The following is a 27,252-nucleotide window of genomic DNA, read 5'->3' as shown; positions in this document are numbered from 1 at the left end:
AAGATCCATCTCCAAGAAGGAGTCAGGTTTCAGTGAGACAAAATAGGTCTAATTTGTTAGAGACAAGTAGATCTTCAATCAGTGAAGTCTTCTGCTTGACTGAATGACAATTAAGAAGGGCAGCAGACAGAGTAGCATTAGACAAACTCAGAGAGGGGGACAGAAGGAGGTAGGACAGTGAATCAAATTACTAACCTGGTGCGCTTGCGGTGGGATGGCACACTGAGCTCAATGAGAGGTCAGTAACATAGGCATAGGCCTGGGGGAATCCACAGAGAAACAGAAAAGAAAACAAATAAATAAAATCAGCCAATTTAATGTGAAGAAAATCCCAAAATTAAGACAGGAAAGGACAATGCCAATACAAGGGGAACGGGCCTGAGTCATAAGGCCCTCCTGCTGCTCACCCCATGGATTTTGGCCAAGAAGCACAACCTGCTCCTTAAGTGCGCTCTGCCGCTGCTGGTAGAGAAAATAAATAATCACTCAGATTGGGTCACAAGGGACATCAGCAATCATGTGGGGTCAGAGGAGGGTCGCAATTGGTGGAGGTAAAAATGTCCAGGAAACACAGACAGCAAAAATCCAACTTAGACATGCACTTCTTTGAATTTCTGGAAAGTGATCTTTTCACATCACAGTCTTCTTAACAAATCAGCAGAATGCGGACTTTGGTGGACAATTATTATCTGGATTCTGGGCAATAGCAGCATAGATGAACAGGAACAACAGGAGAAGTCGGAGCCCCCAAAGATGCCTGTCCAGCATCACAGTGCACTATCAGTCGTGTGCATTGATTAGTGCACGCAGGCGTGCCCACCTACACCAACAACTGACCTGGAACAAGTGATCGCACCTAACGTTTGGCATGCCAAAGTGGGTTTGCACTAGTATTTTTATAATGACTTAGTTGCATCTAAGTGTAGTTATACAATTGGCACAAAGTACACCCCATTGTGGCACATAATTATAGAATTGCCTCCATAAACCCCAGTCAATGTTTAAGTTGCATTTCTGTACATAATGAAGGCAATTCTGTAACAGGGTGCCTGGTAGGAGTCTATTCAAGAAAGCAGTGCAAGCATCTACTTTCATTAATGATTTAATGAATATTCTCCTAACTGCGTACTATACATGCTTAATATTTAGGTGTGAGCAATTACACCGTCCATAAAGCCAGTGTGTTAGTGCCTAAGTGCTGCAGATACCCATGTAACTTACAGTATTCTTTAAGTTCCCCCAGTAGATCTGAGCTATACCTAAGCTCTGTCCATGTGTACACCCCCTTTGCAAATCTGTGCTATAGAAGTTAAGCGGATATTTACAGAACAGCATTTAGACAGAATTTTGAGTGTATATGTACATTATTCTAAACATTTACATATGTAATTGGCACATCGACATTAGTGACTATGTTAAAGAATTACCCCCAAATCCTGTTTTACATGTATAAAAACCCCATAATGTGTAAGAGTCTCTGTGCTAAATCAATGAGTCGTCCCACTCTCTTCATTATTTAAAAAATAACCTTGCTAGAAATTCAAAGTTTTTTTGCTTTATTACTCCTTCTAGTTTATTTTTCTTTATTGTCATGCAAAAGAAAAGTCCAGTTCAATATTACATGGGCAGCCAGGAGTTGGGTGGAGGAAAGCACAAGAACAACAACTCAATACAGTTTTTAATTAAAATATCTGTGAAGTGCTGTAAGAAATTGCTTTACCTCTTCAACTTTTTTAGCAAACTGCGTATCAAACATCTCCCTGTTGTCTTCCAGTTGATGGAGATATAACATAAGTTCTTCTTTGCATATCCCCAATGCAGAATCTAATTGTCTGACCTGATCATAAACATAAGAAAACAAATATGCTCATTTTTCAGCTAACCACCTCTAGCTACCTTTAAGATAGGTCTCTCCATACAGGGTTCACAAGGACCCCTAGCATACCATCAGCTCTTATTTAGCTCATTTCATCCCTTTGTTTCTCAGATACAATCAGTATTAAAAAAAAAAAAACCCTAACAAAAAAAAAAATGAAACAAACCAAAATCTTCTCCTAGACTGGTTAGAAATCCTGCTAAAAGTGATTGATCAATTTTACTTCATAATCAACAAATAGAGATCACTCAAGGGTATACTGTAGATCTAGAAAAATTGGGAGATCTTAATATTTTTTTTTTAAGTATTTTTATTAAGTGAAAATATCTCAAATTACATACAAGAACTGCCAACTTTGTTCACTTGCTACATGTAGCGTTACAGATTCTTGATTGCCACTAAATGCTCAACAAATTGAATGATCTATTCTAATACAATATACCACTACTGCTGCCCCCCCTCCCTTCCCTCCCCCTTCTTGGCTGAGCTGACCACCATTTATATATTGTTCATATGGTTGCCACATTTTCAGAAAGAAGTCCATTTTACCCCTTCTCAATGCAGTTAGTTTTGACATCTGGTACAAGTATCCCACTTTGTGGATTACCATGCTCATGTCTGGCAAATTCGGCTGTTTCCAGGCTCTTGCTATCTTTGCTGCCACCATATATTGCGTCACCAGCATATGATGAATCATTTTGATCCCTGTGGGAGGAAAGTGCAGTAAGCAGTGTTCTATCTTACATGGATATACCCATTGCAGCACCTTATTGATCTGGGTCATCACTGCTTTCCAAAATTTCTGCACCTTTGGGCATTCCCAAAATATGTGCATGAATGTGCCCCTTGCACCACAGGCCCGCCAGCAGTCAGCAGAAATTCCCCCATATATACGTTGCAGTCTATCCGGTGTATAGTACCACCAATAGTATATCTTGAATCCATTCTCCCTCATGGATTGCGCTAAAGATGGCTTAAATAGTAGTCTATAACATTTTGCCCAGTGTTGCTGTGTGTATGATGATTGCAAAATATCCTCCCACCTGTTTGTATAGAGTCTCTGAGGGCTCCCCCTCTGTATTAGGGCCTGGTAAATCTGCGTTACACTGCCCCTTCCCCCTCCTTTTCTCAGTGCGCCTTCAAGCTTTGTTTCTTCTAATTCAAGCTCCTCCCTAGCGCACGTCAGTATATAGTGTCTGACGCTACAGTAAAAGACCTATCTCTGGGGGGGAAGCCCATATTCCTCCTGTAGCCTATCAAAACTAACCATTTCTCCCTTCTCCCACAGTTGACCCAGGGTATGTAACCCCACCCTCGACCACTCCCAATATACTTTCTCTGTACCTCCCAATTTAAACCCCGGCGCCTTAGATATGGATGTCTGGAGGTAGTATTTTCTCTCCGGGAACCACTGTTTCCTGATTTGATACCACGTGGTCAGTATATGACTAATCCCCATTGGGAGTCTTCGTGCCACTTCCAAGAGCTCTCTACCAGGAAGCCATAGTGCGTCTCCTAATGCTTGTGTCCCCATCCACGCCCTCTCCCAGTGTAACCATTTCTTGCTCGCATATGGGTTCCAATCCGCTAAAATCCTTAATTGCGCTGCCTTATAATATAGTAAGAAATTTGGGACTCCCATCCCCCCCGGCCTTGTGGCTGAAACATGGTTGCCCTTCGCACCCTCGGGGGGCGTTTCCTCCAGATATATATGAACAATTTACGGTGAAGCCGCTCAAAGAAGCTACGTGGGATTGGGATGGGCAGTGCCATAAATAAATATAGCATTTTGGGGAGCAACATCATTTTCATTGCTTGGATTCTTCCCATCCAAGAGACATTTAGCCCTTCCCATCTATCTAGCTCTGCCAGCAGTTCCGCCTCCTTCTTTGGGTAATTTGCCTGATACAGTTCTTCCACCCTTGGCATCACCTGCACCCCCAGATATCTAATGGATTTCACCGCCCACACAAAGGGGAGGTTTGTCTTCATCCTAGCTGATTCCTGTGTCGAGACCGTTAGGTTCAATATTTCAGATTTACTAGTATTGATCTTAAAGCCTGATAGTGTTCCAAAGTGTTCCATTACCTCTGTTACCCTCCTAATTGAGATTGCAGGTCTCGTCAGGATGAGGAGCACATCATCAGCGAACAACATTAGTTTATGTTCTCTCAACCCTTTCGTCACTCCCCGGATGTTGGAATCTCTCCTAACTGCGCACGCCAAGTGCTCCATAAAAAGGGCAAACAACAAAGGCGAGACCGCACAGCCCTGTCTGGTTCCTCTATGCAGTTCTATAGGCTTGGTGTATGATCCATTAATTTTTAGTGTGGCTAGTGGGGCTTGATAGAGTAAACTAATCCATCTCAGGTAATTCCCCCCTATTCCCACCTCATGCAACACTGCGAATAAGAAGTCCCATTCCACTCGATCAAACGCTTTCTCTGCGTCTATCGAGAGAAGCAGGGCCGGCAGCTCCTCCTCCCTCACCTGCTGTATAACATGGAGCAAACATCTAATATTATCAAAGGCCTGTTGCCCTGCAATAAATCCTGTTTGATCCTATGGATGAGCTTGGGCAGTACTTTTCGCAGCTGCGTTGCTAATATTTTAGTGAATATTTTATAATCAACATTGAGCAGCGATATCGGCCTATAGGAGCCGCACTCCTGCGGATCTTTTGCAGGTTTCAAAATTAGGGTTATCGCTGCTAATCTCCATGAATGTGGAAGTTCCTGTTCCTGCTCTAATGCTTTAAAGAGTCTCCATAGTAGTGGTGCCAAGTAGGCCTTATACTGCTTATAGAATCGAGCCGGGAACCCATCCGGACCCTGCGCTTTTCCAAGGGGAAGTTCCTTGATAGCCCGCTCCACCTCCTCTAATGTGATAGGCTCTGATAGCATCTCCTGCTCTGCCTGTGTCAAGTGGGGTATTTCTATTCCCTTGATATATTCCTCTATCTCAGGCCCTGTAGCATTCTGTTCTGAGTCATATAGCTTAGAATAGTAGTTATAGAATAGCTCTTGAATTTGTTCACTCTGACTGACGGTTTGGCCTGCCTGATTTTTGAGGCTTCCTATATAGGTGCGACTCCTCTGCTGCTTGAGTTTATTAGCTAACAGTCTACTCACTTTACCTCCAAACTCATAATGTTCTTGTCTCGTTTGCTCTAACTGACTTGCTATTTCAGCCAACTGTAAGTCGTTTAGTCTCAAGTTGCACCTGTGTAGATGCTCACTCACCCTAGAATCAGAGGGATTTGCTTTATGAGACTTTTCTAGTTGTTTTATACTCTCCCTTATTGATTCCTCCTGTGCCCCCCTTGTCTTTCCCAAGTGCACCCTCAGCGCTATTAACTGACCACGCAGTACCACTTTTAGCCCTTCCCATAAGCTTACCAGGTGTATTCCCCCTATGTCATTGAATTCTATATATTCCATAATATACTTTTCAACTTCTTGCACATTTTGTGGTTCCCGGAGGATAGCTTCGTCCATGCGCCAGTATTTCGTCCCAGTGTGGTGGCTATCTATCCCTATCTCCATTACCACTGGGGCATGATCCGACCAAGTACGCGGTTCAATATTAATCTTGCGCAGTGCCCCTGCTATTATCCCATCCCCCAGTATCATATCTATCCTAGAATATGAGTTGTGTGATGCTGAAAAGTAGGTGTAGTCTTTTTCTCGTGCATGTGTTGCTCGCCACAGATCCACCAGCCCCCCCTAGCCATGAATGTTTCTAGGGCCAACCTATCCTTCTTTGCGTACCCCGCTCCTCCCGTTGAGTTATCTAAGGCAGGATTCACCGTGAGGTTAAAGTCCCCCCCAATCACCAATAGCCCTTTTACATGTTTCTGTAGAAATCCCTCCAGTTCTGCCAAAAAACTCCCCTGTCCCTCATTTGGGGCATATATAGTAAGAAAGGTGTATAGCTTGTTATAGAGGGATGCTATCACCAGTAGGTAGCGGCCATTCTTATCCGCTACACTTTTCATTATTTTCCATGGATTAGCATCAGAGAAAGCCACTAATACACCTCTGTTTTTCTGCGAGTTGAGGCTTGCTGCATGAAACTGTAAAGGGTATCGCCTGTGGTTCACTAGCTTTTCATGTGCTTTTCTCAAATGAGTCTCTTGGATCATAATCGCATCAGCTTTCAACCTTGTCATATCTTTAAACAGTTTTTTACGCTTTATAGGGGTATTTAAACCTTTAACATTTACATAACATCCAATTATTCCGCTTCCCCCTGGTCAGCCTCCACCAAGCTTGTCTCCCTTTCCCCTGCACCGACCTCCCCCCTCTTCCCTAGTCCTATGTCGACAAACCCCATTACCATCATGAGGCATGTCTCTTGTAGAGGAAAGTCGTCTCCATCTCTCCCTCAGCCTGTGCTGCTGAATCGTCTCTTATGCTCGCGAGTGTCCTACTGTATTCAGTGCGCTATTCTCCATGCATTTGTAACTCCAATCGAGTGTTAGTTCGTTCTCCTCATTTTCCATTACGTTCCACCAGTTGCTTTCCCGATTGCTGTCGCCTCAGGCGGCCTCTCCCTTGTGAAACTCTCTGCCAATTCGGTTTGCTGAGTGGTGGCCTAGTTAGGCGTTCCTTCTCTTGGGCCATCTCTTCCTCCCCCTGTTGACTCAAGTATTCTTGGGCTTCTATTATCGAGGTCACTCGATGCAGTTTGCCTTCTTGCATGAATGTGAGGGCAAAGGGATACTGCCATTTATAGGGCACCCCCTCCTCTCTCAGTTTTGCTGTTAATGGCCGCAGCTCGCTTCTTCTCTTCAAAGTTGCTGGAGATAGATCCTGATATATTTCAATGGGGTAGGCCTCCCATGTTATCGGGGCAGCCTCTCTCACTTTCTTCATTACCGCTTCTTTTTGCTGGAATTCTGAGAAGCAGGCAACTATATCCCGCGGCTGGTTTGTTTTCCTCATCCCCAGCGCCCTGTGTGCTCTCTCAAGACGTAGAGAGACTGGAGCACATGGCACCGCTGAGGTAGATAACAGTTGGGCCGCTATCCCCTGCGTGATCAGCACACAGTCATTGTATTCAGGAAGCTCTGGTACACCTCTGATTCGGATATTTGCGCGACGACTCCTGTTCTCGAGGTCTTCTACTTTATCCAGGAGATATCTTGTCTCCGCTTTCTGATCTTGCATTTGCTGCTCCAGTACAGAAACAGACTCAGCACATTCCTCCATTCCTGCCTCCGTTTCTGCTACACGTGCTCCCAGTTCAGCTATTTCCGCTCTGAGGTCCGTTCCCAGCTGTGCAAAATCCTGGCGCATATCTGTTATGCCAGTTTTAATCTCTTCTATCCAGCCACAGAGTTTGGCCCAGATTTCTGGAGTGGCCGCGTTCCCGCCATCTATTAGCTCCCGCTGGAAAGGGTCAGACGGCTTTTGGTTCGCTGCTGTTGCATGGGCGCCATTTTCTTCCCCCAGCGTCTCTGCAGCCCTCTGCCGCTGCTGGTACGAGAACACCGACAGACTTGGCTCTTTGATCTGGTTCGTGGACATCGCAAGGTAGGGTGTTTGCTATGCCCTCTGATTCCCGTTCTGGGTATCGAGTTTCGCTGCTATTTGCAGCTTATTATTGATTTTTACAGGCTGAATCGCGGGACCTCAGATTTTATTCAGCCATTCGCTGACGTGACGTCACTTCCTCCTCGGGAGATCTTAATATTTATGCATTCGGCGTGTATGGCCTATTTCCAGCTATACTAACAATGCTGCAATACCTATGAGACTCAAAATATCATCCCATTTTTATAACTTTATCTTTGGATCACATTGTTAAATCTATTTTCATAATTAATTTAATTTAGAGAGAGCAATAAGAGGGGGTGGGGGGAGAGGAAGTGTAACTAGACTAAACAGGGCACTGCTCTTGCTTGCATCTCCACAGGATTATTATGTGGCTAGATGGGAGCGGGTGCTGCATAAAGCTTTCCCTCCAGATGATTGGATGCATATCTATAGATCTCTGCTGAAACCATCAATCGCACAACCACTAATTGAAAATGGGTATAAAATTTTTTATACTGGTGGTATTACACGCCGGAAAAAACTTAAACGGATATACCCTAGCCTATCAGCAGAGAGTTGGCGAGAGTGTGGGACACAAGGGACATTCATACACATATGGTGGGATTGTCCAAAGGTTCGAGAGTTCTGGGCTCAGGTATTATGCATGGTCCACACGATCATTAAGGTGGAGTACCCAGGCCGGGCAGAATGCTGCCTGCTCCATCTTAGACCCCCGAAAGTGAAGGCGCACATGCACAAATTGGCTATTCAATGCTTTGTGGCAGCAAAGATTACACTGGCCCGGGCATGGAAGCAGAAAGACACACCACCACTACAGTTGGTGACTCGCAAAGTGGATTTTATTTATCAGATGTCAAAATTAACAGCCATGAGAAGGGGGCAGGTCACGCTGTTTCAGAAAATTTGGCAACCATATGAGCTTGTGAGAGAAGAGCTTTTATCCTCACCCTAGTGTGGGAGGGATGGAGGGATGGGAGAGGGTGTGGGGGTGGGGGGGGGGATATATGACTGAACTAATGAAACAAGGTTAAGTTAAGCCTATGAAAGATGTATGATGAGTTATGACTATGGTTTGTTTTGCATTATAAAAATCTCAATAAAAATAATTAAAAAAAAAAAAAAATTTAATTTCATGGTTTTCAATTTCTTTGGAATAGGCATATGTCTTTCATAATGCCCAATACCATTTTAAAAATCTTGAATACATTCTCAACTTGTACATATTAGATTAATATTTTACATTCATCAAACTGATATTTGGAACAGGTTCTGATGCGAGTCAGCGCTGCTACATCCTAATTTTAATAGATTCATGGTGGTAGAAGAAACCTTGCACAGTTCACAGACTAATACAAATACATTCACAGGAATGAAATAAAATGAAAAATAACAATAGACCTGTCAGTATTCAGCCTGTGATGAGCTTTTTTTTTTTTAATGATGCCTGGTGCAGGCTGAATTAGACCCAGATATTCAGTGCCGGCCTTTATTGAGGTACTGGCACTGAATATCCAGGTCTTTCGCAGTGCCTGGAACTTATTGTGGCACCAGCACTGAGTATCGGTAGTGCCCGAATAACTTAAGCGTCTGCCCCGTCTCCACCCCCGGACCACCCCAGCACTAATCAAATAGAGCTACAGTGACCTGCCCAGATATTCAGCAGCAAAATCCAGATTAGTGCTGCTGAAAATCCAGGTATTTCCTAGTCAGCAGGACTTATCCTACCCAAGTAAGTCCCACTGAATATTAACCCCAGAATTTACAACTAACTATGAAAAGAATAATATAGTGATATTATTTTAGTTAGTACTGCTCTTTTGAACATGGTTAATCACTTATTCACCATGAATGAGAGTAAGAAAATATGGTGCTGCAAAGAGTTTTTCAAGGAAAGGAACAGTAGTACACTAACCTTGTTTGTTTCATCAGCGACTTGGTTTTGCAGTTTCTTCATAGCTTCATCTTTTTTTGCATTTTGCTTTTCAAACTCCTATAAGTATAGCATTAAATATTGAGGTTTAATTCAACTGTTCTTTAACAATTTATATACACAAATTGTCTATGGCAAGGCATTCCAGAGGCCAGGAACAGAACAGGTAGATGACTGGTGCTCTCTTATATCTAAAGAGACAATTGCTATAGACAGTTTCCCCCTCATTTTATAACTTGGTGTGTAAATGTAGGTGCCAACTGCACATGTTATATAGAATACTAGCACTTACGTGCATGACTTACAGTTACGCACTTAAGTGATAGTTGGGCACTAAGCAGTATTCTATAAACTTCAGTGTGCAACTCATTTAGTTTGCAATTGCAAGGAGGCATGCACAAGGGAAGGCATATCCTCAAGAAGGTGGGCGTTTTCAAATGCATTCTCTTCGCCTACCAAGCAATGCCATGATCTTCAAGCATGCGACTCTTCCTCTCATCTACTTCTCCCTTTGTCATGAGCCTGGGTTCAGATAAAAAGAGTAGCTGAAAAAACTAGAATGACTATAGGGACCGCCCCAGAGGCCCCATTGGTCCACAAGGTCTTGCACTGAAGAATCTGTTTAGCTGATTATCAGCTTTTAGATGCATGCAGATGACCTGATTATTTTAGGAAGCTGCCTCTTCTTAAGTTCTAATTGGTAGTTTAACGTGTGTGGTGTGTGTAATCTTTTATTTTCCAACCAGCAAAAATCGAATACAATCTCACAACACAATAAGACAGCAAGAACAATGCAAGAAAAATGAAACAATATTCCACCACCCATTCCATCCTCCCTCCCCCCCCCCCCCAAAAAAAAAAGACCTAAGATTAAGAAGCCTACTACGAGCTAAAGGCAACAAAAAATTGGTCCAAAAAGGTTCCCAAATCAAGGTAAAATGCTGACAAGGGTGGGAGTCCAAATCAAGGATTTCACGATGCTCCACTGCAGCTTGCATGATCATCAAGGGCCGCCAGTGAGCTAAAACAGGAGCCTTATCCAGGAGCCAACACTGGAGAATGCATTTTAGTAATTTAGACAAGCAACCTCCCAGGCTTATTGCCAAAATGATAATATTTAAACTTAAGATAAAAGAGCATTAATGGATGCTTGAGTGACCACAAGGGCTTCTTTGGCCGCCAGACTCGGTGAAGCAATATAAGCTCGCTTGGCCAAATGATATTTTTCCTCAAGTGTACAATAGCTTGAGTGATGCGCTTTTGTTCTAGCGGAGACATAAGAATAACATTGCCCCGTAAGACTGCCTTCATGGCCTCCCAAAAAAGTCCAGGTGTATCAACATGTTGGAAATTATTTTCAAAATCTTGCCACTTTTGAACTAAATATTTCTGAAAGTGGAGGTCATCATGTAAGTAAGCCAGGGATCACCAACCACCACCCCTGGCATGAGAGAGTCCCACATCCAGATCCACTCAGAGACCATAAGAAGGCTAATCTCAGCGCTCCCAGCCTTGTAACTTATTCCAGGCTGTATCTCCACAACTAGTAACCAGATTGTTTCTGGTTGATTGAATAATAGACCTGGTAACGGGAGATTCCCAGCTAAGAGAATATGACGGCCTGCTTGTCCTCAGAGAAAGCAAAGTTACTTACCTGTAGTAGGTATTCTCCAAGAACAGCAGGCCAAGTATTCTCACAGCTGGGTGACATCATCATGGTGCAGACGATGATTAGCGAGAAAAAGACGTTTCTAACAATGTCCCACCGCATAACGCACAAGCGCGGGTCCCTCAGTCATTGTAAAAAGCTGAAGAATACAACTCCAAGGGGAGGTGGGAGGGTATGTGAGAATACTTGGCCTACTGTCCTCGAAAAACACCTGCTACAGGGTAAGTAACTTTGCTTTCTCTGAGGACAAGCAGGCCGTCATATTCTCTTAGCTGGGAATCTCCAGTTACCAGGTCTATTATTCAATCAACCACAAACAATCTGGTTACTAGTTGTGGAGATACAGCCTGGAATAGAAGAAAACTGGGCCTAGAGGGGTGGAGTCGGATTCTAGACACTGAACATATTCTGCAGGTCTGGTTGCCCAAACCGACTGTCTCATCAGGTATCCTGTTCAAAGACGTGAATGTGTGGGCTGATGACTAGATCACAGCTTTGCAAATCTCCTCTACGGAGGCTGACCTCAAGTGGGCTACCGACATAGCCATGGCTCTGACATTATGAACCTTGACATGACCCTCTAGAGTCAGCCCAGCCTGGCATAAGTAAAGGAGATGCAATCTGCTAGCCAACTTGAAATTCTGCATTTGTTGATGGCTACTTCCATTCTGTTTGGGTCAAAAGAAACAGAATGCTGGGTGGACTGTCTAAGGGCTTTAGTCCACTTCAGACAGAAGGCTAAGGCTTGCTTGCAATCCAAGGTATACAGTACACTCTTGCTAGGATGGGCGTGTGGTTCTGGGGAAAATGTTGGTAGAACAATCAACTGATTAAGGTGGAACTTCGGCACTGTCTTAAGAAGGAGCTTAGGGTGCGTGCGGAGAACTACTATATTGTGATGAAACTCGGTGTAAGGTCTAGATTACTGTAATATTATTTATGCAGGCATCACAAAGGCAAATCTAAGACGTCTACAATTGGTACAAAATACTGCAGCACGTGTTATGTGTCGAGCATCGAAATATGACAGAATTACACCACTTTTATACCAGTTTCACTGGCTTATTTATTTATTTGTTGCATTTGTATCCCACACTTTCCCACCTTTTTGCAGGCTCAATGTGGCTTACATTATGCCGTAATGGCGAACGCCATTTCCGGAGAAGTACAAAGTAGTATTACATTTAAAGTTCATAAATGTTGAAATAAATTGTAAAGTAAGTTAGATAAACAGTTCATTTCAGGCATGAAAGATAAGGGGGTAATGCATTAATGTTCATTAGTGACAAATTGATTGAAGCAAACAGGTATAGAGAGTTTGGTTTTGTCTGGTTCTGGTAGAGTTTTGATGTTAGGTCATTTATGAAGGATCATTATGGTAAGTCTTTTTGAACAGGTTGGTCTTTAGTAATTTCCGGAAGGCTACCAGGTCATGCATTGTTTTTATGGCATTTGGTAGTGCATTCCATAGTTGTGTGCCGATGTAGGAGAAGAAAAGCTAGATGCATATATTGATTTATATTTAAGTCCTTTGCAACTGGGGTAATGGAGGTTCAAGAATGTGCGTGATGATCTTTTTGTGTTCCTGGTTGGTATGTCTATGAGGTCTGACATATATACCGGGGCCTCGCCATGAATGATCTTATGAACCAGAGTACAGATTTTGAATGTAATTTGTTCTTTTAGTGGGAGCCAGTGTAGTTTTTCTCTTAGGGGTTTGGCGCTTTCCTATTTCGCTTTTGCCAGAATAAAATTTAAAATCTACATCTTGACATGCAAAGCGTTACATTTATTAATCCCATCATATTTAGCTAATCTTACTATATCATATGCACCGATATGCACTCTTAGATCGCTTACAGATAACAGGTTAGTAATTCCATCATCAATAAGGGCTAGATAGGAATCTACATGAAAGTCAGCTTTCTTTTTTCTATCGCCCTCACTTTGGGTCTCCCAAAATTATTAAGATTAGAGGATACATATACCTGTTTTCGAAAAATCCTAAAAACATATCTTTTCCAAAATATATTTTATAATAATGAAGGATAAAGAAAAGATTTTTAAAAAAGAGATGCTAATTTATTTATTTATTTATTAATTTATGGGTTGCTTATATCCCACATTTTCCCACTCATGCAGGCGCAATGTGGCTTACAGAAAGTTAAGTAAAAATTACAAAGGTAAAAGCACAGAAAAGCATACAAGATGTAAAAAGGGGGAGGAGAATCTAACAGTATGAGCTAGACAGGGAAGGGACAAGGGGGTGCATCAATCAACAGCGGAAATTAGGGAGTAAGTCTTGGCAACACAATACCAGAAACACAATACTTCAGATGACAAGAATCAAGAGGCTCAAAAGGAGCATTCATCAGCTGGGTGAGAACAATGTTTAGATCCCACGACATAGGTGGAGGTTTGATATAGGGTTTTGTCAATAACAAACCTTGCATGAAGCAAACAACTAGAGGCTGTACAGAGATGGGCTTACCTCCCACTCAGTGATAAGCACTAATTGCACTTAGATGAACCCTTACAGAGTTGGTTTTCAAACCAGACTCAGAGAGGTGCAGGAGGTATTCAAGCAGTTTTGTGAAGGGCAGGCGAGGGGATCCAAGACCGTAACCTCACACCAGGCAGCAAAACCTCCTCCACTTAATTACTACTACTTATCATTTCTATAGCGCTACAAGGCATAAAGGACAGGGCAAGTGAGTTAGGAGTCAAAAGCAGTTGAGTAACATCTCTTAGTGGAGTCTTTCCTGGAAGCCAGCAAGATGCGGAAGGCTCCATTTGGAATGGTAGTCCTATAGTTAAATTTGTCAGAATTGTCCAACATTGAAAAGCATGAGTTCACTCCAGAGGAATCCGGATGACATCCATTAGGTTCCCTGCCACCTGAGACTACTGGGAAGCTAGGGTCCACTGGGCTTTTCTCAAGTGGAAATGTGCCATCGGTGTGACATTCATTGTTGAGGCCATGTGGCCCATCAATCGCAACATAAGCCGATTGAGGGCCACTGCTTGCTGGTTCAGACTTGCAAGGCCCAGCACTCATAAGGTCTCTGCTCTTGCTTGAGGAAGAAAAGCCCGAGCCTGCAATGTATCTAGTATGGCTCCTATGTATTCCAATTGCTGTACTGGAAGAAGAGACTTGGGGGTAGTTTATGACAAACTCTAGTAACTCCAACACCCGAATAGTTAGGCACATTGACTTTGATGCCCCCTCCTGTGACCAGCCAATTGTCCAGAAAAGGAAACATGTATAGGCATCTTTTAAGTCCCGAGAACATAGACAATCGTTTTCTTAAATCACGGGGAGAAGGGTGCCCATGGAAATCATCCTGAACTGTTCTTTGATCAGGAATTTGTTCATGGCCCTTAGGTATATTATGGGACGAAATCCTTCCCATTTTTCTCGGGCACCTAAAGTATCTGGAATAGAATCCCTTCCCTTTGTCCCTTGGTGGCATGATTTTGACTTCATTGGCCTGGAGAAGGGAGGAGATTTCCTCTACAAGTACCTGACTGCTCTGAGTGATGACACTCTCAGTAGACAATTTGGTGGTCTTTGACGCCACTATTTGAAGAACCTACCAGTCGGAGGAAAATATATTCAGCCTCACCCTACTGGTAGGCCATCTGGGACGGTTACTTTGAGTGCAGCTATGCTCACTTGGAGCCAGTCAACACCTCATCCTATGCTTCGACTGAGGCACCAGCTGGGGCTTCTGAGGACAGGGTTGGTGAGGCCAACAATGCCGGATCTGGGGCTGCTGGGCAGAGTTGGAAGGTAGCAGAAACCTACGCCTTTGAGTGTAGTAGGTTCATCATCTAGGTCCACTCAAAAATCTCCATAAGGAAGAGAATGCAGCTGGAAGGTGCCAAGACAGAGTTTGGATGGTGTCCATCTGTTTCTTAATGAAAGAAGCGACCTCCTCCACCTTATATCTAAACAAGTTCTCACCCTGGCAAGGAACATCTGCCAACCTCTCCTGAAACGGTGGTTCTAGGTCACAGACATGCATCCATAAAAGTCTGCACATCCCTACACCCATAGTGGAGAGAGAGTCTGGATGCTATATCAAAGGAGTCATACGTGCCCTCTGGCCAGATGTGTTCTACAACTCCAGCTGCTTGCTGGCCAACTGGTGAAGCTCTGCGGCTTGCTCCTGTGGGACAGCATCTGCGAGACTTAGTGTACTGCGGTCCAAAGACTGCAAAGTAAAGGCTCATATAGAGCTGGTAAGACTGGATGTGGGCACTGAGCATAGAAGTCTGGTCTTCCTCCCTTGGTTCAGTCATTAGTAGTTCTGCATGTCAATAAGGACTGTTTTCCTTTGAGTCAGGTTTTAGCTGACTTTTTCCAGACAAGAATGTGTGCAATGGTTCCATCTAATGTGACAGATTCTAGTTCTAACAGAGGGAGCAGAACTTTGGAATGAATTCCAATCTGTGGCATCGCAGCAAGTAATCAGGGTAATACAGGCAATTAATATTTTTTCTTGCGCATTGGATTCATGTTCTACTGTGATATTTAAAGCTTTGATATCAGATATTGCAGACTCTATGGTTTTGGTTATTAATCAGATGTTGGCTGCAGCTATTGTCCCTGAGACTTTGAAGAAAGCAATTGTGCATCCTTTGTTGAAGAAGCCATTGTTGCGTGTGGATTGGGTTGATAGCTTTCGCCTTATTTCTAATTTGTGTTTTTTGTGAAGGTGCTTGAGAAGATTGCATTATTTCAGCTCAATGATTTTTGTAGCGCAATAGTCTTTGTTGGATTCATGCCAGTTTGGCTCTCGATCTAAGCATAATATGGAAACTTTACTTCTTACAATGACTGATGAAATTCGTCTTGGTTTTGAGTAGGGGCAAGAGCATTTGTTGATATCATTGGATGTTGCTGCTGCTTTTGATATGGTCAATCATGCTATGCTGTTAGAACGTCTTCATTCTTTTGGGATTGCAGGTAAGGTTCTGGACTGGTTTTGGTCCTTTTGAACAGGTCATTTGTTTCAGGTGGCTCAATGTACTTCTGTTTCACAGTGGGTACCTGTGGTTTCTGGAGAGTCACAAGGCTCCTGCTTATCAACAATATTGTTTAACTTGCATACGCATCCTGTGTGTCAAGTGCTGGTTGATCTGGGGGTTAGTTATTGTCTTTATGTGGATGATCTTCAATTTTGTTTCCAGTTCCTTTTAAGAAAGATAATGTTATTGCATTGGTGAGGACTTCCTTTCAGACAGTACAACTTTGGATGCATGCAAATGGTCTTTCGTTGAAAGTAGCAAAGACGCAAATTTTGTGGTTGTCCCATTTAGGGGAACATGTCCTATTTCTGGATTCTGTTTTTGTGCTGGTGGTTTCCTCGCTGCGTAGTTTAGGAGTGATTTTGGATATGAGGCTGTCTTTTAGAATACAGGTAACTGCTATGGTTAAGGTTATTTTCTTTAAATTGCAGATGATATCTAGACTTTGGAAATTTTCTTCCATGGAGAATTTTTGTACTGTGTTGCAGAGTTATGTGTCACCTTCTTTTAATTATTGGAATGCTTTGTTGTGTGGTTTGCTGCGTACAACTTTGCGGGCCTTGCAGGTTGCACAGAACTCTGTTGAATGGGTTCTTTTGAGTTTGGGTTGGGAGGCGCATATCACACCACAGTTGAGGTTGCTGCATTGGTTGCCTGTGGAGCAGCGCATTGAATTCAAACTTTTGTTATTAGTGTTTCAAGCGTGGCAGGGTGTTGCTCCCGAGGCCTTAGTGCACGGTTTGCAGTCTTATTGTCCTTCTCGGGCATTACAGGCTCAAAACCAGAATGTATTGGTCATTCCATCTTTTCATCTGGTACACGGAGGAAATTCGTAGTCAAGTTTCTTTTTATTGCAGGTCCTTGTTTGTGGAATTTATTACCATTAGCTATGCATCAGTCAGCATCTGCTCCCCAGTTCAAGAAACTGCTAAAAACCTGGCTATTTTCTACGGCATTTGGCTGATAGGTGGTTTTCGAGTTTTTAGAGTTTGCAATTTGTAAGACTGTGTATTGTTTGTGTTTTTTTTAATGAATGTTTTATTGTACCTTGCCTAGATGTTTAGATAGGTGGGTTATAAATGTATTAAATAAATAAACGAGTCTAGTGTCCTGGCCTCCCTACCTAGGGGTGCCAAGGCATAAGTCTTGGAGCTCCTAGCTCATTTTTTTTTTTTTTTTTTAATTTCTTTTTTTTCCAAATATTTTATTGGTAATATAGCACAGTACAACCATAACAAAATAACATCAGATATCAGTAACCAATTCTTGTTCATGGTCCCCCTCCCCCCCTCCCTCCCCCCGTCAGTGGCGTTGCTTCTGATTCCTGAGATTGTTCATATATTGACCATATGTTCGTGAATACTTTCATGGTGCCTTTCCTCTTAGCAGTTAATTTCGACATCTGATACAGAAAGTCCACTTTGCGAGCTATCAGTTGTAGTGCTGGTGTTTCAGCTTGTTTCCAGGCTCGGGCTAAGGCTATCTTGGCCGCCACAAAATACTGAGTAGCCAATCTGTGTTGTCCACTGGGAAGTGAGCTAGGCCGGAAATGGAGGAGGCAATGTTCTGCTTTCTTTGGGTATGGTTGAGGTAACACTGTATTTACCAACTTCACTACTGCCTCCCAAAACAATTCCACTTTCGGACACGTCCACCAAATATGGTAGAACGTACCCTGAAAACCACATCCCCGCCAACATTTTCCCGAGGTCCCCGGATATATCTTTTGCAATCTATCTGGGGTATAATGCCACCAATACAATAGCTTGTGGCCATTTTCATTGATAGATTGTGCTGGGGATACCTTGAGCAGATATTTATAGTTACTCATCCAGGTTGTTCTAGGGTGCGTACATTGCAAAACTTTTTCCCATTTTTTATGATAAAGAGTTTGAGGGTCTGTCCTGCCCAATAGTGCAAGATATATCCGGGAGATACTACCTCTGCCCCCTCCCCTACGCATTGCTAACTCGAGAGTTGTCTCTTCTAAATCTAATTCGTCTTGTGCTCGTCTTTTAATAAAATTACGCAAACAACAGTAATAAACAAGATCTTTTTCCGTTAAACCATACTCTTCTTGAAGTTCCTGAAAACTAATCATGTTGCCCTCCGCCCATACCTGTCCCAGTGTGTATAAGCCTGCTTTTGCCCAGTTATCAAATACCTTTTCTGATCTCCCCAGTGGGAAACCCTCCGCCCATCGTATTGCTGTTTTTCGGTAATATTTCCTTTCCGGGAACATGTGCCTTCTAATTTGTAACCACGTTTGGAGCGGGTGTTTTAGACTAATAGGTAATTCCTGCAGTATAGATGTCAGTTCTCTCCCTGATATCCACAATATATCCTCTATTGTGTATCTCCCTATCCATGCTCTCTCCCAATGCATCCATTTCTTTATTGTCCCTGGAGCCCAGTCAGCTAGTACTCTTAATTGCGCTGCTTGGTGATATAGATAGAAATTGGGTGCTCCCATACCACCTCGATCTAATGTTTGATACATCGTGGCTCTATTGACCCGTGGAGGCCTCTTCCTCCATATATATCGAAACATTTTCTTATTTAATTGCGAAAAAAAGGAGGTAGGTATCGGTATGGGCAGTGCTAGAAATAAGTATAATAATTTAGGGAGAAACATCATCTTGATAGCATGAATACGCCCCTTCCAAGATATATTGAGGCCCTCCCATCTATCTAGTTCCTGAAAAAGTTCAGCTATCTTTGCTGGAAAATTAGCCTGAAATAGATCTTCTGTCTTGGGTGTGATCTGTATTCCTAAGTATTTAATGGATTTTTGTGCCCAGGTAAATGGAAATGCATCTCGCAGGGCCGGTATCTCTTCATTCGGTACTGTTATGTTTAATAGAGTAGATTTAGTTAAATTGGGTTTAAATCCCGACACTGCTCCATAATATGTCATGTGATCTATTGCTTTTTGTACTGATATTGCAGGTTGCGCAAGAGTGAGTAGTATATCATCCGCAAAAAGCAAAAGTTTTTGCTCTTTTCGCCCTCGTACTATGCCCTTTACTTCTTCATCAGTTCTCAATATACAAGCGAGCGGCTCCACCGTTAAAGCAAACAGGAGCGGGGAGAGGGCACACCCCTGCCTAGTACCCCGCCGAAGCGGGAAGGCCGCTGTGTATGATCCATTAATTTTTAATATTGCTTTCGGGTCTTTATATAGAAGTTGCAGCCATGTTAGGTATCGTCCCTGTATTCCCACCTGCCGAAGCACCGCAAAGAGGTATGCCCAATCAACACGATCAAACGCTTTTTCTGCGTCGATAGATAGTAGTACTGCTGGTACTTTTTCATCTTGGGTGTACTGGATAGTATGAATGAGGCTTCGAATATTGTCAAACGTTTGTCGTCCTATGATAAATCCCGCCTGATCTTCATGAACTAGGTTTGGGAGCTGTCTTTGTAACCTATGTGCTAATATTTTCGTAAATAATTTATAGTCTACATTGAGCAAGGATATCGGGCGATAGGAGCTACATTGTTGGGGATCTTTGCCTGGTTTTAAGAGCAATGTTATTGCTGCTAGCCTCCATGTTTGTGGTATCTCTTGAACCTCTTCCAGCTCATTAAATAACCTCTCTAATATTGGGACCAAGTGTTTTGCGAATGTTTTATAAAATTTTATAGTGTACCCATCTGGGCCTGGTGCTTTCCCATGTGCACTATCCTTGATTGCCCATTTAATTTCCTCCGATGTTATGGGGGCCGACAGTGTTTCGCTCTCCACTCCCCGCAATTGGGGGATACCACTCTCTTTCAAATATCGTTCCACGATTGCTGGCTCCAATGTGGGCTCTTTCTCATATAGTAAGGTATAGTATTCTAGGAATGTTCTCTGTATTTGATCTAATTGTGTGATGTGCTCTCCACTCGTATCTTGTATCCCCCCTATATGGTTCCGCTGAGCTTGCTTTTTGAGCTTATTGGCCAAAAGCCTACCCGCTTTCTCCCCAAACTCGAAATGTTCTTGTTGGGTCTGTTGTAATTGCGCCGCTAGACTTTCCATTTGGAGTTCATTAAGTGTTAATCTCAACTGGTGTAACTTTTCTGCCTCATTAGTATCATCTGGTTGTGCTTTGTGTTTCTGTTCTGCTTGTCTGAGTTCTTTCCTAATATTGTTTTCCTGGTCCATGCGAGTCTTTGATATATGGGCTCGTAGTGCTATTAGGTGCCCTCTAATCACTGCCTTGAGGCCTTCCCACAAGGTACTCACTCTGACCTCGCCTGTGTCATTAAACTTAAGATATTCCATAATATATTGTTCTATCTCTAGTGTATTTCTCTCATCATATAATAAGGTGTCATCTAGTCGCCAATATCGTGTGCCTACAAAATGAGCTCCTAGGGTAAGCGTCAGTACTACCGGGGCATGATCCGACCATGTGCGAGGTTCTATGCTAGTATCTTGTGTCTTTCTTGCTATATTTACATCTCCTAGCCAACCATCTATTCTAGAATAGGACTTGTAATTGGGGGAGTAATATGTGTAGTCCCTCTTATTACCATTTTTCTCTCGCCAAATGTCTATTAGTCCCCACCGGGCCATTAACTGTTTCAATAATTTTCTATCTGTTTTGGCATACGTTGCAGATCCTGTAGAATTATCCATATGGGGGTGCATGGTGACATTAAAGTCCCCACCCAATAATAAGTGGCCCTGCTGGTGTTGCTTCAAAACCCGTTCTATCTGCTCCCAGAAAGGGCCCTGCCCCTGATTAGGGGCATACACATTAAGTATAGTATACATGGTATTATATACAGAAACCACCATCAATAAGTATCTCCCTTCTTTATCACTTATAGTTTTCAAAACCTGCCATGGACGAGACGTTGCCAGCGCTATCATAACCCCTCGTTTTTTAGGCATAACAGCGCAAGAGGAAAACTTAATGACAGACTATCGTCCATGTTTCACCAGTTTCTCATGCACTTTTTTCAAATGAGTTTCTTGCAAAAGGACTATATCGGCCAGCAAACGTATCATATCTTTAAACATTAACTTTCGTTTTGTAGGTGAATTAAGCCCTCTTACATTTAAAGTAACAATTTTCAATTCTTTATCAACCATAAATATAACCGATTTTAGTTATGAAATTACCACTGACTTCCCTTTCCCAGGTCCCTACCTCCTCCCCCCCCTCCCCTCCTCCCCAAAGCCCATGTAAGACATATCCTTCCCCTTGGGTATGACATGCCTAGGAGGTAAGTGAGTTCGATCCCAAAACATTACCAGCCTGGTGTTGCTGTGCATTGTTCAATCACACGCCATTATAGCCCCCTTCATTGATGTCTCTTTTGACCCATTGCTAGTTCCTCTATTTGTAATCCATCAGCGTTGGTTGGGCCCTGTTTGACCCGATTGCTGCCTTCTCAGCCTTCCTCGCCCTTGCGAGACGCGCTGCCATCGCGCTTTGGTGCTATTCTGCGGGATAGCCTTTGGGCGGCTTGAGTGCGTAGGTTCCGCCATTGCTCCTTGGTCCAAATGTTCTTGGGCTTCCTCCAGCGATGTTATTCTGCACTGTTTACCCGCTTTATAAAATAGCAGGGCAAATGGATGTTGCCATTTATATTTTATCCCTTCTGCTCGCAGCTGCGCCGTAAGTGGCTGTAGTTCTCGTCTGCGCTTGAGTGTAGTTGCCGAGATATCATGAAATATCTCCAGCGGATAGGTGTTCCATGTGATCGGGCTATTTGCCCGTGCTTTGTGCATAAGTTGATCCTTAACTTTATATTCAGTGAAGCAGGCCACTATGTCTTTAGGTACATTGGCCCGTTGCGGCCCTAGCGCCCGATGTGCCCTTTCAATCTTTATTTCTTCAGCGGTAACCACATGCTCCGATGTAGATAGGAGTTGGGCTGCTAGGTCCTTCACAACTTGTTCGCAATCATTATGCTCTGGTAATTCAGGGAGCCCTCGTATCCTAATATTGGACCTTCGACTCCGATTTTCTAAGTCTTCCACTTTATCTGTTAAAAAGCGTAAGTTCGTGCGCTGTTCCTGCACCGTGGTCTCGATGGTATTTAGGGAGTCTGCATGCTCTTCCAGGCCAATTTCTACTTCATTAACTCTGTTCCCCAGCTCCGTAATTTCTCCTCGGAGTTCTGCTCCGAGCTGAGCAAAATCCTTGCGTATCTCTTTCATTTCCGTTTTAATATCTTGGAACCAGGTTTTAAGCTGCTCCCATTTATCGGGCAGCAATTCATTATCTCCATCGCCCCCTCTTTCTTGCTGAGGCGATGATGATCGTGACCACATGGCGCTTTCGTTTGCGTCTAGGCTCGCGGCCTGTGTTGTTTCTGTGGCCTTCCGCTGACGGTAAGCAAAGGCGGTTAAATCAGCTGATTTAGTTTTATTGTTCGACATCTCTGGTATCACTCGTCTTTCGCTGCTCTAATCCGCCAACAGGGCTATTTCAAAAATGCTAAATATAGCTAAAAGCTTCGTTTTTCCAGGCTGGATGTCGGGAGCTCCGCTATTAGACCTCCATAACGGAGCGTGACGTCACTTCCCCCCCTCCTAGCTAATTTGAGAGTGGATTCAGCCAGAGAATGGTGTGGCAGTTGAGCCCTCTTATTACTACTACTACTTATCATTTCTATAGCACTACTAGACGTACACAGCCTCTTGAATCAGGGAGCCTTTTGGATACAGTACTATTCACTTTCTTAAGTGTAACCTGCACTCATAGGGGAGATTCCCAGTTCTTCATCAGTGCATCCTTATGGATAGGGTGCAATGGTACAGTGACCCCTTCTTTAGGAGACTCATAGTCCAGGACAGTGAACATCTTCACACTGGGCTCTTCTTCCATTTCCAATTTAAACGGGATGCCAGAAGCCATCTCCCTGATGAAATCAGTGAAAGAGACCCTCAGGTCTCTCTTGTTTCTCTTGAGGTGGTGAGGGATCAGAAGGTATCCCATAAGATTCCTCCTCCGAGAAGTAATATCGGTCATCCTCTAAATCCCATGAGTGGTCCCATTCAGACTCCTCACCATACTCAGATTGTACTGAACGAGTCTGTGGCTGCCTTGACTCAGTGGACCTATGTCCATGTCCCGAAGAGCGCCGAGGTACAGCCCTACTTTCTGACTCTGGTGAAGCTTCCTCCCCAATATCGAGAGTGGTACTGTATGCGTCAAAATCGGCATTGAAACCCTTCAAAGTGCCGGCATTGATGATATCTGCTCTGGCATTGAGAGAGCCTCAGGAAAAATCTGGGTTGGATCTACAGTTGAAGCAAGCACCCTTGATGCCTGAGCAGTTTGCAACTGCAGAATCTGTGCCAGCTCCTCCCTGAGCATGGCTTAGGGAACCGCTCATCAAAGGAAGACATTGGCAAAGGTGGGAGAGCTGGAAGGGAGGCAGTTTGAGAAGGTGTTGCTGTCGGACCGGTAGTGGGAACCTGGCTTCTGGGAGACTTGTGCAATGGCACCTCTTCCAAGGAGGAGGAGCACTTCTCCCAGTACTGGCGCTTCTTGGGTACCAGTGATCCTGATGCCCCGGTGTTCCCGATGCCCCAGTACTCCCAGCACCATGTGTCGAGAAGGACTAATGCTTATACTTCTTGGGCTTCCCCCGATGCACAGCATCACAGTTCTTCAGTACTAAGGATGATGACGTTGAACCCATACGTGTCCTTAGTGCCAAGTTCAATGCTGATCAGTCCCAGGGCCTACACTCTGTGCCTGATGTTGAGGGAGGTGGAGATGTCCTTGATGCCGGTGCACTCCCAGTGGATGCTGAAGCTTTTGCAGCCAAAGTCGATGCGTCTGGTGCTGATGTTGACATCAGCCTTCAAGGAGCCAAAAAGCTGCTTCTGTTGAACCTGCTGCACCCTCTGTGTTCTCAGCTGCATTTGCAAACTGTTGAGAACAAGAGTTAGGCTCATGGTCAGGTAAAAGGCAATTCATGTGCCAATTGTGCAAGTACAAGGAAATCACCCGATTACACTGGGCACACCTTTTGAAAACACTGTCCTTCTTGGACATTGTGAAAAGAATCATGACCAAATTAAACTCCTCAATCTTGAACCGGAAAAAGGGATAGTGTTCAAATTGAAGTTTGGGCTCCAGCCAAAATGGACTTATCAATACGTGGAAAATAAAGGGAAACTTTAAGAGCCAAAAAAACTAAAAGCAATTAAAAGGAAAACTGAAGAAAGGGTAAAATTTCCTCCCTGCTCCACAAACAAATAAAGACCAAGGGACCAGTGCTCATGTGCCAGGTGGGAAAAAGTATATGCATGGTGAAACGCTGCTGAAAACTTCTTTATCTCGCTATCACCCAGCTGTGATAATACGACAGCCTGCTTGTCCTTGGAGAAAGCAACGCTACTTACCTGTAATAGGAGATCTCAGTGGATAGCAGGATAAGTCAGCCTCAGAGAGGCAAAGGGACAGGTGGCCAGAAAATTGAGAATGCCAGAGGTTGATGGGTTGGGGGGTGGAGGGCCAAAGGTCAGACTGGGTCAGGCCAGAAACGTGTTTAAGGATGAGAGCCCTCAGGTCAGCCTAGTGGAGGAAAAGCTTAGCTTAGGTATGAAAGTTCTCTGGTCAAACTGGATGGAGGAGAGAGTGAGGGGGAAGACTGGCAAATATTTTTCCATTGAATGTTCCACAGGTAAGAGCTATTATCATCGAATGGCAGAGTCAAATACAGCTAAAACATATTTTACTTCTAACATTTGTCCACTTGGCTCCACCTCTGCCTTGAAAACTAAAGTATAGGGATCACAGCCACAAGATTTCCCATGTTTAATGTTTGTGTGTTTTAAATGGCCGCTTATCTTTTACTTACACTTTATACAGAATTAGAAAAGCAGAAACATACACAAAACAGCAGATGCTGCTGAACTTCACAGGCTTCCAAGAGCTGTTCTTCTGACAGTCCATATATGAAATACTCACAGAAGGCCTAGGTCATAAAGTTCTTTAAAATGTAAAATAATTTTTTAAATTATATTTTCATTCTCCGAGACCTTTGTCTATTCTGTTAAAAGCAGAGAATACAAAGTTTCAGCTTACAAGGCTCTCAAGACATTTATTTCATGACAAAGTGAAATAATGTTAACTTTACCTGTTTAGTTTCTGCTAATGCTCGGTCCAGAGAATCAAGTTGATGCTGTTTAGACAGAATGTCTTGTTGCAAAACTGAGATAGTTGTCTCTTGTATTTTAAGCCGCTGACACTCTTTATCCAGCTGGTGCTGCAGCTATAGACAATTTCGTAAGTTGAAAACTTAAGAAACTTTTTTTTTTTTTTAAATATTTGTCAATGCAGTTACTTAGAGAATGCATTTTTTGGTAAACATAGCAGAATAACGTTTTTACTTATTTTCTCTTTTAAAAATCCATTTTTGCACTTATTTTACTTAAAAATAAACTAAGTTTATTTGTTTTAATTCCTAATTTAATGCATTTTGAATTGCATATTTTAAACAGTGGGCTGTGAAAAATGTACAAGTAGGTGAAGACTTTCACAAAAGCACTCTATTACACAGGTTCTCAGTCGAATGGCTGGTTCATGGCTCAAACCTTACATTATCTTTAATTTCTCTTTTACTAGTAACATCCATGTAGGAGTATAACACCTTAAGTGCAAACAAACACAGTCCTGCAAATTTGAACCTGTGACCACCTCTGGAATTCAATGGACTATAACAAATGCACTTCCTCTCTAGCAATGCACAGATCTCAACGCCATTGATCTTCCAGCTGAGCCGCCCATGCCCCACAGTAATATCTTATGTAACCACATCATCAAAATATTATTCAGAATTTCTGTTGCAAGGAAATCACATAGTTCCTTCCCAAAATCCACGTTCAGAGGCCTATTCTCCAAGGCCTGTATGTTAATGTCAGGAGAATAAAAAGATGGGAGAGTCAGAATATAAATGAAAAGATAGATATAATAGGCATCTCTGAGACCTAGTGGAAGGAAGATAACCAATGGGACAGGGAGGCTATCAAACTGGGAGGCCCTTTAACAATGCGGCAGTAAGCCCACTGCGCACCAATTTGGAGTACTGTTGGCCCAACGTGTGCGCCAGCAGTAGTTCCACCCCCAGAGCACAGCATTTCCGGCATTAGCGAAAATATTTAAAAAATATATCTGCAGGTGCTAACCCAGCGGTAATCAGATAGTGTGGGAGCCTTTACCACCACCTCGATGGGTGGCAGCAAGTGCTCCCCCCCCCCCCCCCCCCCCACACGGCCACACAGTAAGTGAAATCTTACAACATGGCCATTTTTTTTGGCATTTTTACCATCTACAGTAAAAAGGTCCTCAGCATGCAGCAAAAACAGCCCTCGCCGCTAGTGCAGGGCTCCTTTTACCCAGCTTGGTAAAAGGACCCCTGGGTAAATTAATAATAATAATGGGTGATTTCAATTACCCAGATATTGACTGAATAAAAGTACATCAGGGCATGCTAGGGAGGTAAAATTCCTAGACAAAATCAAAGGTGGCTTTATGGAGCAGCTGGTACAGGAACTAACAAGAAAGGGATTACTCTTGACTGGAGCACATGAACTGGTGCAAGAGGTAACAGTGCTGGGGCAACTTGATAACAGTGATCATAACATGATCAGATCTGATATAATAATTGGAATAAGTACACACAGGAAATCCAATAGGTTAGCATTTAACTTTAAAATGGGAGACTATGATAAAATGAGGAGAACAGTAAAAACACCCCCCCCCCCCCCAAAAAAAAAAAAAAAAAAAAAACTTAGAAGAGCAGCTGCAAAGGTCAAAACTTTGCATCAAGCATGGATGTTAATTAAAAATACCATCCTGGAAACCCAGACAAGATAAATTAAAAAAGGTGGAAGGAAGGCCAAACGACAGTCAGCATGGTTAACAAAAATACAGTCGAAGGAAGCTATTAGAGCTAAAAGGTCATCCTTCAGAAAATGGAAGAAAGATTCAACTGAAGATAAAATGAAACAGAAATGGCAAGTCAAATGCAAAGTGATGATAATCAAGGCAGACTATGAAAAGATTATTGCATTGGAGGTAAAAAACACACAACAAAAACTTTTTTAGGCATATTAGAAGAAACTGGTAGAAGAATCAGTTGGACTACTAGATGATCAAGGGGTAAAAGGAGCACTCAGAGAAGACAAGGCTATAGCGGAGAGAATCAATAAATTCTTTGC

General features: G+C 43.1%; 1 protein-coding gene across 6 annotated transcripts in view; it reads right to left on the bottom strand.

Moving 5' to 3' along the window:
• CCDC18 (coiled-coil domain containing 18) overlaps positions 1-27,252 on the bottom strand; it is a 251,047-nt gene that overhangs the window by 94,585 nt on the left and 129,210 nt on the right. For all 6 annotated transcript variants that reach the window (XM_030205711.1, XM_030205709.1, XM_030205710.1 and 3 more), the window contains 3 exons: positions 25,170-25,304; positions 9,350-9,427; positions 1,721-1,837 (listed from right to left, as the gene is read on the bottom strand). In XM_030205711.1, coding sequence (XP_030061571.1) covers positions 1,721-1,837; positions 9,350-9,427; positions 25,170-25,304 — 330 coding nt within the window. The remainder of the gene's footprint in view (positions 1-1,720; positions 1,838-9,349; positions 9,428-25,169; positions 25,305-27,252) is intronic.

The sequence above is a fragment of the Microcaecilia unicolor genome, chromosome 6, assembly GCF_901765095.1.
Source record: "Microcaecilia unicolor chromosome 6, aMicUni1.1, whole genome shotgun sequence".
NCBI lineage: Eukaryota > Metazoa > Chordata > Amphibia > Gymnophiona > Siphonopidae > Microcaecilia > Microcaecilia unicolor.
This window is presented reverse-complemented; position numbering and strand designations above follow the sequence as displayed.